The sequence below is a fragment of the Epinephelus moara genome, chromosome 20 (assembly GCF_006386435.1).
Source record: "Epinephelus moara isolate mb chromosome 20, YSFRI_EMoa_1.0, whole genome shotgun sequence".
NCBI lineage: Eukaryota > Metazoa > Chordata > Actinopteri > Perciformes > Serranidae > Epinephelus > Epinephelus moara.
This window is the reverse complement of record NC_065525.1, coordinates 31,078,092-31,095,944: the sequence shown is the minus strand read 5'-3', so window position 1 is coordinate 31,095,944 and position 17,853 is coordinate 31,078,092. Positions and strand designations below refer to the sequence as shown.

At 39.8% G+C, this 17,853-nt stretch overlaps 2 protein-coding genes across 3 annotated transcripts in view; one reads left to right on the top strand and one right to left on the bottom strand.

Moving 5' to 3' along the window:
* Positions 1-12,466, bottom strand: part of LOC126407864 (calcium-independent phospholipase A2-gamma-like) — a 38,894-nt gene extending 26,428 nt beyond the window's left edge. Inside the window, exons 1-8 of one of the 2 annotated variants that reach the window (XM_050073124.1) lie at positions 12,326-12,466; positions 10,711-12,008; positions 7,779-7,928; positions 6,011-6,162; positions 5,598-5,692; positions 3,488-3,659; positions 1,279-1,336; positions 701-895 (exon numbers count right to left, since the gene is read on the bottom strand). In XM_050073124.1, the coding sequence (XP_049929081.1) occupies positions 701-895; positions 1,279-1,336; positions 3,488-3,659; positions 5,598-5,692; positions 6,011-6,162; positions 7,779-7,928; positions 10,711-11,955 (2,067 nt within the window). In that variant the 5' untranslated portion in view covers positions 11,956-12,008; positions 12,326-12,466. The remainder of the gene's footprint in view (positions 1-700; positions 896-1,278; positions 1,337-3,487; positions 3,660-5,597; positions 5,693-6,010; positions 6,163-7,778; positions 7,929-10,710; positions 12,009-12,325) is intronic. The other variant, XM_050073125.1, reaches the window with a different exon arrangement.
* A 1,221-nt stretch (positions 12,467-13,687) lies between these two features.
* dnajb9a (DnaJ heat shock protein family (Hsp40) member B9a) lies at positions 13,688-17,139 on the top strand. The gene is made up of 3 exons (XM_050074024.1): positions 13,688-13,855; positions 14,356-14,591; positions 15,259-17,139. The coding sequence occupies exons 2-3, from the start codon at positions 14,375-14,377 to the stop codon at positions 15,693-15,695; spliced, it is 654 nt and encodes a 217-aa protein (XP_049929981.1). The 5' UTR covers positions 13,688-13,855; positions 14,356-14,374; the 3' UTR covers positions 15,696-17,139.
* The last annotated feature ends 714 nt before the right edge of the window (positions 17,140-17,853 follow it).

The following is a 17,853-nucleotide window of genomic DNA, read 5'->3' as shown; positions in this document are numbered from 1 at the left end:
GTGTTGACTGATTCAGGACGTCAACTCATGCATTAACTGACATGCAATAAAACATTCCACCTTAAAAGTTGCCAGTAGCTGCCAGTGGTGGCCTTTGTCTATAGCTGCTCACTGTTAACTCGTACAGAGGGAAAGGCAGCATAACATCCTTTCATTTTATACTTACAGTAGACTAATGTATCTAAACTTGCCTCCATATGAAGAGTGGTTACATAACCTTTAAAAGAGCCACAACTTAATCGTTATAGGTGCACTCTGGTACTTAAACAAACAGCCTAGTTTATTATGTTCTGCAACTGTGACACATGCTCTGTTTGACTGAAATGGTTGTTATGCAGGAGTTTAAGCTCGTGTAACAGTTGTGCTCATGACAATTATCCTTGATAAAAGCATCCACTGAAGGCTTAAAATCTAAAAGTAGAGTTTAAATCCACAGCCAGGAGTCCTATCTCTTTCCCCTCTTCTGTAACCAACAGTAACAGGAGATATTTCATGGACAAATTGTGTCATGATTTAATCAAGTTTATCATGATTGGTGCCAGCGTTTCCACAACCACAGGGGTGCCATACCATGTGATATCCCCTTAACTGCATGTGTGTGGTGTGTATAAAGAGCAGTAAGCGGGAGCTACATTTTACAGCCATTTTTTTCTGAGAATTCTGTGAATTGGCAAAATATAAATTAAAGAGAGAGACCGACCTGGTGGAGATCATTTCCCAAGGGGAATTCCTGGAAATACCCAGGGGCTGCTGATGTGGCCCGGATGGCCTGCCAGAGCTGGTGCTGGCAGCCCCCCAGGTAGTGAGAGCGCACCCCGGGCAGCAGGTTGTAGTTCCTGAACACATAGGCCTTCAGAGGAGTGCCCCTGTTCACAATGGTGCTCACCGCTGCCACCTGCAGAGAAAGGAAATGACATACAGCTCAATTTCCTTTTCCAGCATGAGGCAGCACTTTACAGATATAAAAATGCAAACATAATACTGTATCTGGAGTGACATTCTGACAGATCAATTTAATAACGTCTCTGTTCTGGGAGCCTAACAGGAGTCAGCTGACATATGAAATCCTGTATACTGCTTTATCCACATTGTCTTATGTGGCTTTAGAGTGTACTTTCCATCTACTTGTTATTGCAGAGGAGTGCAGGACAGAGATAGCGAAGGAGAAAGGAGCTTTCTTTGTAGTATCCCAGTAAACAAGGTGAGACCAAGGCTCACTGGTCAGTGCCAGAACAGAACAAGAGGGAAGAATGAGTCAGACAAGCTTCCAAAGCTCACCTTGGGGCATTCAGGGTTTCTTGATGTCTCCACCAGGAGGTGAGAGCCCATTTTCTCTCTGTAGAAGGGAAGATATGGCGATGTTATTTTCTGGCTTAGTGAATTTTGGATAGTAGTGTGACTTACTACAGATTCTGCAAGCTTCACAAAATCCTTGTGCATATCAGTTAATGGAACTTGAAATCATTCTGTGATCGGCATAATTATTCTCAAAGGACCGTTTTACTGTTTTAAACGTTTAAGGCCATTTAAAACAATATATGTTTACTTTATATGACCGTGCTGATCATATCTAAGCATGCAGTGGTGGATTTCATTCTTTAATTCTTAATATTTTTAGAATTTTTCCAACCAGCCGCTGTTTTACAGTTGCTATCTCCGGGATTATGGGTTTGGTCGTGTGTCTGCTTATCTGTCCGTCTCTCTACAGCTAATCTGGCATACTGCTGGACCCATAACCCTTATACGTGGACATTTATGAGTGTTTGCTCAAGGACCTCTCATGGTTAGTGTTGCACGGTATACCGGTACTAAAATAGTACCGCGGTACTAGAGTATTCCAAACGGTACTATACTGCATTTGGAAAATACCGGTACTTTGAAACTGATTCAATTCATTAATTTAGTTTATTTATTTTACTCATTTNTTTTCCTTAGGAAAAGTACCAAAGAGTATCGAAAAGTATCGAAATTCATATTGGTATTGGTACCGAAACAAAGATTTTGGTATCGTGACAAGACTACTCATGGTTGTGGCAATTCACCTCCAAAGTCACATAGCAAAAGGCATTTCCAGCAATCAACATTTTGGCCTTTGTTGAGGCTCAAAAACTGACAACCATAGAAAAGCTTGGTCTCAACTGCAGCATCTGCAGATTGATTCCCGCTATGTGATGATCCACTATAGTGAGGCACAACAGGAGATGAATAAATCACTGTTTTTAATAATGTAACCTGCACATTGTCTCCCTTTCATTGGGATGTATTATATATGAATGCACCCACCTAGTGTTTGCATGCTCTGGACTCTGAGTATCATGGTGCATTGAGATTTATCACCAACTGTAAGCAGCTAACTCATCACTGTATCCTGTATGCTCAGGTTGGGTGGCTCTCTTTACAGTTTCGTACACTTTTTTCATAGGCATTCTCTTGTTTACAAAGCTATTCTTGGCCTTCTTCCAGCACATTTATGTGTGTGTTATGTGTGTAAATAGAAAATGGCTATGCTCTCCGTTCTCAGAACATTTTTTTACTGATTACACCAAGGGTACGCACAGAGTTTGGCAAACGAGCATTTATGTATGGACCTTCTTATGAGTGGAATCTTCTGCAGAAGAACTTGAAGTTTCACTCTTTGGTTTGTCTCGGCTGTTTCAAAGCACTGTTGCAGGATTTTTGTACACAATCTTCGGTACGCCAATGTCAGGGTGTATCTTAGCAGGTAATCATTTGTAGTTGCCCTTTTTTGTGTTTTTATGGTTGACCTCTAGTATACATTAACATACTCTCTGGCTTGTCTTTGTGGTAATCTCATTAGGTGTTTTATGTTGCTTGTTTTAAAGCTGTACATTTTTGTTTTGTTCTGTGTTGTCTGTCTGTAACTTTATGTTGCTGCCTGTTTTGGGCAGGAGACTCTTGAAAAAGAGATTTCTAATTTCAAGAGGTTTTACTGGTTAAATAAATAAAATAAAATAAATTATTCCACAACTGTCATGCATGCACGATGGACTCACAGCCTGCCCTGTTACCCACCCACATGACCCCAGGCACACCTGTTGGAGACCTGCACTCTACTGAGTTCACTTTTCTAGTTTCCATATGTTATAATAAATAACTTTCAATATCATGTGACACTTAAAATTTGCTTAAGTTAGTCATGCATCACAGTAAACATCATAGCACTCCTTTGAGAATGCAACAAGGTTATCTTAGTGATAATCCAGCAAACAGGTCATGTACAACTTGTTGTTGTTACCCTAAAACAGATTATTGATAGATGGCATTGATGCACTTTAAACTGTATTAACATAACTGACAACAATAAAGAGCAAGCTTGATATTCACTTTGATGAACTTGCTTTAAGCACTTCCAAATCACTTTGTGTTAACTTGAACAGTTTGACCACTGTCATGGCATTTTGTTTTACATTTGTCCAAATTAACTAAGCATAAGCACTGCTCTGCGATCAAGGACCATGGGACTGACTTGAGGATGTTCTCCCAGGCTTCGCTGTCATAGAAAGCGTGGTTCCAGCCCATCTTCACAGTGCCGACAATGACGTTTTGCTTGAAGACATCTGAACCCAGCTTCCGGTAAAGATCATCACACTCGTTCAGTGGGATTTGGAACACACCTAGCATGAACCCTAAGATAGCACCTGAGGCAAAAACACACACAATCATTTAAAGAGGAAAGGACTGGTGAATGAACAATACAGCTGCATACTTGTGTAAACAGGAAGAATAAGAGCTTCAGTCAGTCCTTTGGGAATGCAACGAGGTAATCTTGGTAATAAACAGGCACACAGGTAATGCACAGCTTGTTGTTAGTGCTCTCAAGGCCTGGAGTTGATGCAATGTTAATTGCCTAAAGGATTATCTGTTATTAGTAACATTACCCCTGGATGATCCACCCATAGGAAGTGCATGAGATTAACATAGCCACTACACTACAGGCAGCTACTTTCTCTCCATGATTAAAGATCCCTGACAAGATTACCAAACCTCAACAGTGCCATGAGGGCAGAGATGGGGTGTACCTGAATAATGTGGGTGACCAAACTCACCAGATGTGGCCCAGATGGGTTTTAAATGTGTGAACATCATTTGATTGAGCAGGCGGATTACATTATGCTTTGACAACATTGACAGAATGTGAAAATGAAGTACCTCCAACTGGTGGAGATTAGGACCAAAGAACTGTTAGGAACTGGGAACAAACAGAAACTTCTGGCAGTGATTAAAGGACAATGTGCTCTGCAAATAAAACCCAGTTTTTCAATCTGCTGCGAAATGAAAACCACCAAGTGGCAGACGGAGAGGACAGTTTGAGGATGATGGTCCACAGCACCACCTTGTGGTCATTTTGCATACAGGGAGAAGTTCTAATTGACCTATTGATTATTCCTGAAACCAAATAAAGCAATGCAATTTCAACACAAATATAACTTAATTTTTTTGTGCTTTATACTCTCGGGTAGCACGATCTAAAAATGTGTACTGATGACAGAGCCTACAGGTGGCCACCTGTAGGCTCTGTCATCAGTACACATTTATAGATAAAGCAATTCTCAGGCTGCTACCATATTATCTGTGTGTCTATCTCACACAGAAAAGTGCCAGGTAATACTATTTGTGTTCTCGGGATGTCTTTATCCTTTCTGTTCCATATGCCTGTTTGGAAATTGGATAAAGGACTTCTGTGTATTCTGCAGAGAGACTTAAAACTCAGTTAAATCATCTTGTTAAATGCTTTTAAATCGAAAATAAAAGAATTAGAGGCAGATTCCTTAAGATATCTGTTTAATTTACGTAGTTAGAAACCTAACTCTTCTACATTTCTACTTTAAAATGTGAGCTGCTTTTGCTTATTTCTTATTTCCTTTTTAATTTGTGTCTTTTTGTGTTATCTTTTTTTAAATTATGTGTTTTTATTTATGCCGTTGCCAGTCTTGGCCAGGTCTCCATAGACGAAGAGATTCTTACACCTCTTCCTAACTGGACAGAATGTGAATGAGCGAGTGATCAAACATCACATTGTTTCCGTGTTTCCCATTGAAGATGTCCTAACCTGCTCCTTGCACAGGCTAAGCAACGTGGCGCTTGTTGTTCCAAAAAACGCTCACACTGGCTCTATTTTGGCAAAGCTTTGTGCACCTCCAACTTATTTTCAGAGCAGCAGCAAACTGTTGCTTGGGCTCGCTCAGGGCTCCATAAGCTCCCTGAATGTTGCTGTCAATCATAGCATATCTGCACACTTTTTTGCGCTTCATTCAACAGAGTTTGCCCGTTTGCTACATGGTTGGAAGGCGTGTTAATCTCAATTGTACTCTACTGGTTAAATAAATAAAATAAAATTATAAATAGTCCGTTTTGTAATTTGAAACAGTACTGTGGCCTTACTTGACTGCTAAGCAACAAGACTGGCAATGCGGTGGTGCTGGCGGTGAAATTGAGGTCAAAACAAGAGCAGAGCAACAAATGGGTCAGTGTGTGATCAGTGCTGCCAGTCCCGTCCGCAATGTTGCACTCTGCTCACATAATCCAGACGCATACAGCACACACACATTCAGAAGTAGGGCAGGGGGACAACGCACCTGTGCTGACACCACAAATATAATCAAACAGTTTGTAAATAGGTTTCCCGGTCAGGGCCTCCAGCTTGTGCAACGTCTGAAGTGCAACAAGTCCCCTGCAAAGTCAGACACAGGCATACACACACAGAGAGGCAAATTAATGGGATGACAACCACTGCACACAAATTGGCTACAAAGAGTGACAGCTCATTGATTTTAAACTCGAACAGCAAAGACAAATAGGAAATAAATCCTCATTCATTAAAACTGAATGTTTCACAGGATTACATTTACTTGACAGATCGAAACTGCTAATAGAAGCAGTGCTATTTTAAAACATGGCCTTGACTGCAGTAAATGCTGTTTAGTTTCACTTTGATCAGTGACTCATACTTTTTAAGAAAGAAAAGAGAAAAGATGGGTTGAACTTGTACCTTAACCCTCCTCCATCTATGGACAGGATGCGAACGCCTCGGCCTTTCACAGGTTTGTGGTAGCCCACCAGAGCGAGGGCTTCTCTAACTGCTGCCCTCAGGCCGGGGTCACTGGCCTGTTTCAGACGCAGCAGGCAAGGGATAACCTGCTCCTGATAAACACATAGTGTGGCAGTCAGAAGTGAAAATGAAAAACGTGGTCAGTCCACCATGATGCGGTCACACCAGAATTGGCGGGGCAAATAGGAGGTGGAGCTCGAAATAGTGAGGACAGGGTCTGCTGCTGGAGCGACTGTAGTGTTCAACTAATACATCTGACATCCTGCAGTATTTACCTCCTATCCCTGTATTTGTTCTCGGTACCAGTCATACTCTTTCCTGTTCTGCCGCTTGTTTTCTTCTTTGCAGTCACAAACAAACAAGGGCAGAAACAATCAATGCTTCCTAAACAAAGAGGTCGATTCTGCCGCCTGTTATATTGGCTGAACATTAACAGGTTTTACCACTTTGCAAGTCATAGTTTCATCAGAATGAAGGTGGGATCATTTGCAATGGAAAATTAATGTAAATCAAACCCTCGCTAGAATGAAAGCAGAGTGTAAAACTGGTGTGAACGCAGCTATAAAGTGTTGACTTTACCTGTAATACCTTGCTTGTAGATAAAACATGAGACTGTCATGATGTAATCTGAATTATTTAATTGGGACAAATGTTTCTGAGGAGTTAAGAGGCCATATTTGAGACCAAATTCAAGTCAGTATTGTCACCACAGTGGTCTCCTTTATTCCTGTTGTCATTTGCAAAGATATCAAACATTATTCTTGCAGCAATATGTTGAACAGCAATGAAACAGTTGCCAGTTTCATGAAAAACTGTGGTTAAATTCCCTTCGGTTCATATTACTGTTGTAAATTTTAATTATCATAAAACCACGTTTGATTACCGCCCTTCGAAAAACTCACAGTTAACAGTGTCCTGCATCAACCAAAGTTAGCAACAGTCTTCCAGACACAGGCACAGCATGCGATGCGGGTTTGTTTTGCTATTCCCTTGTTTACAGAGTGGGCGTGCAGCAGGCAAACCTACTGTAGAGATGCTACTGGTGCCTTGTCCTCATCAACAGTGACACAGGCACATGAGCAAACACTTCAAAGACAGGCTATTTCAAAGATAGAAGAAAGAAAGAAGATATTTCAATTTTTGTCGCTTTAATCCTGATATGAAATTATAATACCGTTCATCTTTAATGTTGAGCTTAACACTGTTTTTCACTTTTCATTGAGGATTATCCTTCCTCATACTTGTAAAAGTGCCCTTGGTTTGAAATAGGTTTAGCACTGACTAAGTTCCTGACACCGCCACAGATAAGGCAGAGACATAAATAAATGCCGCAGTATGCAGTCTACATGTTCAATAGTTGCCAAGCTCTGACATTAAACACAGAGCAATATGTAACCTGTTGCCACAGCTGACAAACTGACATTTGCCTGGCATGGGAAAAATTCCTGAACACAAGCAGAGGGACGTTATCTACATTATTTACATGCTACGGCTGTTCAACTATTCATGCTAAATATAACACAATTATGTATGCATAAAAACATGCTGCTGTAAACACAGTCCTGACACTGTGAGCTGGAGCCAAACATAAGAGTTGATGCTTTTGACATGCTAAGCAGCATCAGACACTTTGCTGACAAAGCCTCGGGATGTTACATTATGGGGGAAAAAGAAGAGGAGAAAATGCTGGCCTTGTCAGATTGCTCACCTTGACTGCAACACCACTAGTCTCCGGAAACTCCAGGAGGTGGTAGCTGAGGTCCTCCACCCTGTTGATGTAGACCCTCACATCTGATGCCCTGTGGAGAGCCTGAACCAGACCCCGAGTTCGATTGTCCACGCTCACCCTGGCAATGATCTAAGAGACAAAAAATGTGCAACCAGTTAGGTCCAGCTATAGAGCGTGGGCTGGAATCCAAGTTAAAACCTGACCCTGTGTACGGCTCATTTAGCAGGGAACTCTCATTTTCATTTACAATATTAAACAGTAACTAATGAATGTTTTTTCATTTCAGTTTCATTCAACTTCCTACACCAGTGGTTCCCAACCTTTTTCATGTCAGGGACCCCTGAATTTATACATATCAGGTCACGGACACCCATTTGATTTTGCTTCAGGGGCCTCCATCTGAAACATTTTGGTTATTAGATATAATTAAACTGACCTCCAGTCAGTTTTACGGTTCACGTTTTTTCGTTAACAGAGAATCAGTGTGTGTGTGTGTGTGTGTGTGTGTGTGTGTGTGTGTGTGTGTGTGTGTGTGTGTGTGTTATATTTGGATGTAACATTAATCTATAACCATTGCAACAAGATTGCAGCTACAGTAGTTTGGAAAACAGCAATTTGGCATTTACTTTGATGAATTCACTGTTCAGCAGAGCACAAATGAGACAACACAACACGGCTCAGCTCAGCACCGACTCTGCCCTGTGCAGCACTGATTCTTTTTTATTTTTTGAATGGGACTTTTCTACTTTTACTGGAAGTTGTGCGGTCCCCAGTGTCTGGACCTGTTAGAGGCCGGAGCAGGTGGGCAGGGCAAACTTTCAACAAGTCTGGAAACTACATTTCAGACAGTGGATCTCGGTAAAATGCTGACACTAAACTAAGGTGGAAGACACGACCGCACAGAGAGGTATAAATAAGGCTATGACGCTACAATTACTGTAAAATACAAGATATGTTGACTAGCTAGCCTGCTATGTTTATAATGTTTATGTCAGTGCATCTACACAAGCTTGGAGGATGACGTATGACTTGCAGTTTCTACTTCTGTCATGTGTCATCTTCCCGTTTCAGCGACAACCTTCTATTTTTAACCTCTGAGCACAAAATTAACTCATTTGTCTAAAATATCTGGTGAACAATGTGGATAATCAACATTGTCAGGACATGACTAAGAAAAATAAGAAATACAAAAATGCCAAAATACACTGGAGGGGGACTTTAAGACCAGAATTTAAAAGTTGATTGGAAGTAACTGATCGGAATAGTCACTCTTATGAGTCCTACTCACATTGTGCTCTTTTTCACAGTGAATTAAATAGTGAAAATAAACTATTTCCCATTTTCTGAGGACCCTCTGTGACTCTTTGAAGGACCCCTGTTTGAGAACCACTGTCCTAAACCAAGATAAGAAGCAATAAGTTAGAAACATTAATACATGGCCTATACACAAAATATATCACTAAACTACATTCCACAATATGACTGGCAATAAGTTGATTACAAACAACGCTTGTTTTGCTTCCATGGGCCAGGTAAGGCAAGGCAAGGCAAGTTAAGGTATTGTAAGGTTACTTCATTTGTACCCGTAGGGAGATTTGGGTTGCAGTAAAAGATGAGGCATCCTTTTTGGCACACATTTACAAACAACACAGACAGCAGGCAGACATAATAAAAGTACTCAGGCTTGAATATTAACTAAAATATCTAAATAAATAAGAGTTGCATCTAACTCATCTGAGCAATGTCGCATCTGTAATATTGTGCAAACCCCCAAAATGGACTTTTAAGCTCCACTCAAAGGGGGAACAATCCAATCAAATCATTTGAAATGCTGTATGAAATGAATGAATCCGCTTTTACGTCTGGAACCTCCCGTCTACAACATGCTTGAAACGCGCCCTCATTGAGGACTTGGCTCAGATTCCAGGAGTTACTTTCTTATCCGGAAGCCTCCTTAAGGAATCTGATCCCGTTTGTTTCGGCAGTGGGAAGCTCTTGCGACCGCATGCCTTTGCTGACGTCGACCCCAGCAGGATTCGAGCCCTGGACCTTCCACATGGAAAACAAGTGCTCTAACCACTACACTAGGGAGGCCCATTTGAAATGCTATATGAGTGTATATAATATTCATTTTACAACAGCAATTGCTTGAGTAGCATATTTTTATATTTTAATCAACAACATCATCTGTCCATCATCTAAAAGAAAATTGGGTAATAATATTTTTTTAATAAAAGGTCTTGAAATTGAGTTAAAAGGTGAACCAGCCCCAAAATCTTTGGAGGGAAATTACTGTGAGTGATTAAAGTGATTAAATCATGAACAGATAAAGGACAAAGCTGCCACTCAGTACCTGTTATCATTCAAAAATACCATCAACAGACTTGTACCTTTTGTACCTTCAACTAGATTTTGTTGCCTTGATGTTACAAATGTATTGTTTGTCAATTGGATTAAATGTAACAACACCCGGACTATATCATGCCTGTACATGACATCAATCTACTGTGTATCATCAGCCAATGGATGAGTCATGCTTGAGTCATGTAGTGTTTCTGCTATCTGCTGTTTCAAACATAACATATCATAGTTCCTGATTCACTAAACCCAGCCTTGACATTATCTAAATGTCAGTGTGTTTATGTCTCCACAACATAAAAGCATGGCTTGGCCTATAAAGTACACACCCTCTGTGGCCCTTCTGTGGCCCTCTGACTACACAAGGGAGTTATTTTTGAAAACAGATTCCCACATCTCAGACAGCACGTAGGCACAAGACACTACCCTATAGAGTAGCAAGAGCTCTGGTCAATGTCTGGACAGTAGACACCCAGCTATAATACACCGGACAGACCTATGTGATGTGAGAATTATGTTTCACTCAATCACTGACACGTTTTTGTACACCTACCTTCTCCCTTTGAAGCAGAAGTTTCTTGGCTTTCTCCTCGGCAGCCTTCTGTTCCTTAGTAACTGTGGCCTCAGCCTGTTTGACCAGGGCGTCCTCAGACTTCTTTTCCTCCACTGTAGCAGTTTTGGACTCTGCTGTCCTGAACTTTGGGACCAAGGGAGCAATGTAGCTTCCTACAAAGGCTTGCACAGTTGGAGCTGAGTAGGACAGGTAGTGTCCCAAGCCCTTCTTCGTGGAAGGTGGGGTAACTGGAGCAGCAGAGACTGTTTTATTAGACACTGGCATGAGGTCACTAGGTTGTTGACCCTGAGAGGAAGCACTGTCAGCACTGTCCACTTTCTTGTCCTGAGTCTTTGTACTGCTGCTAAAGTATGAGTTGATGTGATGAGCCAGGTAGTTGTAGGTCTCATCCAGGCTGACTGAAAAGGTGCTGGGATGGAAAAGTGCTGTGGTTTGTTTGGAAGTTGTGCTCTTGCTTTCAGTATCACTCGGTGAAGATTTAAGTTCCTCCTGTTTCCTGGCAGAATTGGCTCTGACAGCGGGAATGACGCGTCTCAGCTTTTTGTCCTTAAGTTCACGCACAGTCAGAATTGTGGCAGTGACGGATGCTTGGGAAGGACTGTGAGGATAAGTGGAGGTAGTGGCACTTGCATTAAGTGTAGCAGCAGAAGCGGGAACAGAAGGACTCGCAAGAGATGAGTTACATGCAGGTTTGGGTGTTGTAGATGTACAAGGTGGAGCAGCATCGGTGGGAGCAGGAGTGGATGTGACAGCACTCTCCTCAGCCTTTGGCACTGACTCAACACTCGCCTCAGCCTTCTTCCTTCCCTTTAAAGCACTGGGCTTGAGTCTGCCAATTTTAGAGAGAAGTTCTGTATGTGTCCCGCTCACAGCTTTGGAAACTGTGTCCAGTGTTGTTCTGACCCGCGACATGTGTTGGCTCAGACCAGCAGACCACCGTGAGGCTGAAGTGTTCAAATGCAGGGTGCTGGTGTGGAATCCAAGTCGTTGTCTAACCTGGTTTGCTTTACAGAGCCATCCCTTGCGCCCAGTGATCCTCAGGTGGTGAATGTGCCTCCAGCTGAGATAGCCAACCTTGTAGCAGTAAGGCTGTTGTACATAAACCCTGTAGTGAGAGGCACCAGACAAGGGAGGTGATGCTGCTGACTTGTGAGCATGTGTTTGCCACAACTGACACGCTCTGCTTACTTTGACCCAGGTATTTGGAGCCCATTTATGACTCATTCTTTCAGGTCACATCCACAATATTAGATCTAAGCTCTCCCTTCGTCATAAACCTGGTGATAAACAACAAAAAAGTGATGTATGAATGAAAGACGGAAAACATTCAAAAATAAAATTATGAAATGACATGACATGTGGAATAACACTACCAACACTGCTCCTAAAACTCGCTTCAATTAATTATTCTGCTCTCTGCACAAGTAAAATATCTTCGGTAAATGTCCCTAATTCAGACGGAAACAAAACAGCTAACTTCTACTCTGAATAACACATTTCAACACCAGCAACTAGCCGTTAGCTCCGCTAGCTCAGCTAGCTTAGCTAACCCGCTAGCATTCATAAAGAATACACAGAACATAACAAACCGTACCAGTCGTTTTATGTCGTCGTATCATAAAAGCCGCGAATCCTTTTATATTTTCAGTGAGCTGCCATTCTTCGTTAACATTAACACTAATGTAACGTATGGCAACACACGGTCACTAAACCTGACACTTGATTTCCACAGTGACGTCCAACGTCAGTCAGAGGAAAAACAAAGGTCACGTGATACGTTGTCTACTCTGCTATTGGCCGCTATCACCTGCCCCTAAATGGTGGCTGTTGATTGGTTGAGAAAATTCTCCCCACTGGCTGTTTACTGCAGAGGAGAAGCTTGTTTATTTCATTTTTCGTTTCTTTTTTAAAAAAGTAAATTTTATTGAATAATTCAGATTTACAACAATAAGGCAAATCAAACAAATTATCAAAGTGAATGAGTAGAAAAAAACAAAAAAAAAGGATGTCAGCCAAAATAAATAAAGGATTAGATTAAATTTTTAGCATTAAAAAAATAGATAAATGTACAGATGATAAATAATTCGACATAAATAATACAAAACACAGCATTAGGACTGACATTAGTAATCTAGCCAGCTAAACTATCTGAATACAGAAAACGGGTATTATACAAATAGAAGGAAATATACTTTTCTCCTGAGCCAAAACAATTTTTATTCCCTAATGTATTTTTTTCTTTTTTAAGCATTTTAGTTATTTAATTTAAGTGAGAGTAAGTAAGAGTAGGAGACTATAATTTTGAAAAATAAAGTGTCTAAAAATAAAAAAAGACACAAATTATAGATAATTAAACATAAATAATACATAACAACGTTATTTGGTCTTCATTTGAGAGTAAACCGTGTTATTTTCAGGATCTGTTAATACGTGCATTTCTACACAGTTGAGCAGTTCGTTTGCAAATTTAGAGTTCATACATTTATGTGTTTGCAGTACAACAAGAAATTATTATATGGTTTTAAAGAATTTCGCTTTGTGCATGTGGTATTTGGCCATAATGACAATGGTGTAAGTCAAAACATTTTTCTGTTTTCTGTGACTGTTTCTGCTTTACATTAAATCCACATGTGAACTGAGAGAAGTCAGTATGTTCTTTCACCTGTTTACAAAATAGTTGGGAATGATGACAAGCTGAGACAATGTGTTCTGTGGTTAGGAGCAACTTGTTTGACCGGCGTACTCCGTAAACTGTTTAATATCACACTATTTATAGTATAATATTAATAGTAAGATTTAGTAAGTAGTAAGACTTATCTATCCGAAACATAGTTGCTTGGAACACTCACAACAACACCAGGGTCACTATCGGACATTTGAGGAGCGGAGTAGTACCTGCACTGACCGACAGAGGGCAGCCGTGAACTAACTCATAACGTCAACTTACCCCGACACATTGACAGCGTAGAAGAAGAAATAGAAATGATGCTGCTTCTAGGCACAGCCTCTCGATAACACTCAGCTAAACTAACATTTAAACACTGTCATGTTTAGCGTTGGATGAATAGTTTAATAGGCAGAACTGCAATACACCAGCTAAGCAGCACTCGGGTCCCCCAGAAAGGTAAGTATGGGTTTAACAGACAGGGAAATACCTGGGCTGTGCCTGGTGTTAGCAACGTCAGCTAACGTTAGCAATGACGGTTGATATATGATGACATGGCGGTGAAACAGTCAAATATAACCTTGTAACTTATTAACAAATGATCTAACGTTACTGTAGCGGTAATATATCCAATAGGGGAGCATAATTTTTGTTATTTAGGTTATTAAAATTTAAATGTTACTGTTGTGTGCAGTGTTACATCACCAGCCCAAGCTAACGTTAACGTAAAGGGAGAACACAATCTCTGAATTGCAATATTAACCAGTTAACATATGTGTCATACAGCTAAAGATAATTTGTGTGTATTATATCTATAGGTTAGCTGTTAACCTAAGTGGCTTGTTGTTCCCCAGATGTGTTAACACTAATTAACTATATTAAATTAAATACACTCCTTTGCCTTATTGCATCAAACTCCATTTCACACTGTTAACCAACTGATCATTTTGTCTCTACAGTGCAGGGGACATCAGAGCCATGGCAAGTGCACAGTCTGCTGTAATGTTTGCAGTGTGCGTCCTCATGATAACAGAGCTGATACTTGCCAAGAAGGACTACTACGATATACTGGGAGTGCCTAAAGATGCTACAGAGCGACAGATAAAAAAAGCTTTCCACAGACTTGCAATGAAATATCACCCGGATAAGAACAAGAGCCCGGACGCTGAAGTGAGATTCAGAGAGATTGCTGAAGGTACTGTTGAGTCTTTCTTTCTCATTTGGGTGTGAAAAATGATTGTTTCCAGACATATTGGAATGATCATCTTACTTCTTATGTAACATTTTGTCCAGCGTGGAGATTAAAGTATTGTTTAGCCTGTCTTGTTTTCAAGTCAAGAACCCTGGAGGTTCAATATGCGTGAGCCTGCCATATTTTACACTTGTCATTGGGGTATGCGTGAGCCTGCCATATTTTACACTTGTCATTGGGGCTGCAGCTAATGATTATTTTCATTGTCTACTAATCTGTCGATTATTTCTTCGATTAGTCGACTAATCATTTTATCGAAAAATGTGTTAAAATGTTGAAAAATGACGGTCTGTCTCTCCCAAACCCAAAAATTATGTCATCTAATGTCTTGTTTCATACTCACACCAAAGGGTTTTAGTTCACTGTCATGGGAGAGTGTGTAAAGCTGCCAATATTTGAACGTAAGAAGCTGCAATAAGAGTATTTTGAGGTACTTTTACAGTACTTTTCTATGAAAAAAGACTTGAACCGATTAGTCGACTACTGAAATAGTCACCGCTTATTTTGATAGTCGATTAGTCATCGATTAGTCGACTAATCGTTGCAGCCCTACTTGTCATGATCTCAGTTAAGCCTTTGTCACCACAGCCATATATTTTTCTTTGTGCAGCTTATGAAACTTTATCAGATGAAACCAGAAGAAGAGAATACGACCATTTTGGTGACACCTCTGCATACTTCAATGGGGAGACGCAAGGCAGGCACAGACAGGGCGCCCACCAGCCTTTCAGCTTCAACTTTGATGACATTTTCAAGGACTTTGACATCTACAGCCAGAACAGGCACGCCCGTCACCGAAGACACTTTGATGAACACTCCAGGTCCCACAAGGAGTCCCACAGCAGACATAAGAGACACTTTCAAGGAGGTTTCGGAGCAGGTATCTTTGATGACATGTATGACGACATAGAGAGAATGTTTACCTTTGACAGACACGCCAAACAGACTGACAACCGGTTTCATGGTGCATCGAAACAACACTGTAGAACAGTGACACAGCGCAGAGGAAACATGGTAACCACGTACACAGACTGTACTGCATCTTAAGATGAAATGTAAAATGACGCATGACTCAAAATTGCCTTAACAGGATACAATACTGTTGTATTGATTTTGGTAATGGGAAGCCATTTGGTTCAAATGCTGTGAAACTTGAGCAGTGACATTAAGATCTGACATTCAGGCAACAGTGAAAACTCAGTTTACTTAGCTTAGATCATATATAAAATAAGCTATGTTTTGTTCAAGCTTTTCCCTGTGTGTGCTCATGGACTTGATTGTAGTAGGTTTTCACTTATTGTTGAAATAAGCTGACTGAGTATTTTGTCAGTATTTTAAAGCACCTTTTTTGATAGGGGATTTGTTAGGTTTACTGTTGGGCAAAAATAAAGCAATCACACAAAGTTAGGCACAGAAATACTCACCTATCAGTTCATCACTAGCTTCCACTCTGTTACTATGTGTAGTTTGTAGTTTCTTTTGCAAGGTTTTCCCATTGTGGGTCTGAAAACACAACTAAAGGTGGAAACAATAGCAGCCAGCTGAGTTTAGCTTATGTCAGCAAAAAAGGAAAATGTGACTCTCCACGTGTTGGCTTGTTTAACTGGTGTTTGTACTACGTCTTGTTGAAATATTTACATACTTTACACTGCCAGTCACATTTTTTTAATATCATATATTTTAGCATGTGTGGTTAAAATCTGCATCAGTGCAATTGTAAAGCAATTTTAACAATCTGTAAAGCAGAAAATACAAGCAGGAGAGAATTAGAAGTAAATGGAGTAATGTTTGGACCTGTAGCGTTTAAATTAATGAAGTTAAGTGTGATGCTTGTAATGTTCTGTTGGTGGTACTTGTGTACCTCACATTGGCAGAGGACATCTAGATTGAGACCTAAGAACTCACCGTTTCTGAATTCTGAATCACACCTATACTAATATTCTTTATTATGTAGTGTATTAGATTTAAATTTCCAATTACAGTCCTTAACATTTAACCAAAAATCCTAAAATATAGGTATTTAAAAAATGTGACTGGCATGGCAGACAAACTACAAAGACTGTTGTATGTGTGAACTAATTTGCAGAGGACCAATTGAACAATAAGCTGACTACAATGTGTGCTATAGGTTTCATAAGTTGTAATAGTCACAATGTTTGTTTTATTTTTTTAATGGAGGGTGTAAAATATTTTATTTTAAAAATGAACACCAAGTGTAACAATACTGCAGTACTGCAAGGTTAAAGAAATACTGTATGTATAAGTACATACAAGCATCAATGTTCATCTGATGATGAAACTCCCAGTTCATACTGTTTTCCTAACATATCATCCGTTACCTCGTACCTTTGAACTAGTTACAGTGGTGTGCTCCTTTTGCATTGTAGTGTGCAATATTTATTTCCTATGTTGATGGTGTTGTAAATATTCAATGGCACTTTCAATTTTGTATGAAATGTGTTTGAGGAATAAAAGGTAGAGACCGACTGGACTTTGTGTCTGTTTACTTATTTCTGTATGTTGTGTTAGAGTAACAATGTCATGTTCATTCATATTCTGGATAAGGGAAGCAAAATCTGTCAAAAACTATGCTCCAAAATGATAGAATACCCTTCCAAAAACTAAAAGAGATGCAAGCTCGGTGACCCTTTTTGAAACGACAGCTGAACACCTATTTTTTTAATCTGGTTTTTGATTAATGTAAAAAATTGTTTTTTTAGATATATTCTGGCATTTTTACTATTCTTACTAGACTGAACTTTTTCTTTACCTTTATTTGATATTTTGTTTATCATAAAATGTCCTGTGATTGTCTCATATTGTTTTCCTTTTGCTTTTGTGTCGCATTTTTGTTGTGAAGCACTTTGAGCTGCATCCCTTGTATGAAAAGTGCTCTATAAAAAAAGATTACTTTTATTATTAGGATTAGTAGTGATAGTAGTACACATTATAATTTTGATTCAATAATTAAAAAGAATAACTACTGAACAATATAACAATAATAATTCAAATTTAAAGAACATTTTGCAGCATTGTAAGTTGAATTCATAAACAGGTCTTAAGACTTTCTAAAGGAAAACTGATGACAAATTCAGTGGTATATAGTACTATGTTTTAAATTCAAACACATGACTGTACTTTTAGCATTCACAAACGTTCCAGTTAGCAGATTTTCCAGAAACTAAGTCTCTGCCTATAAGATAAA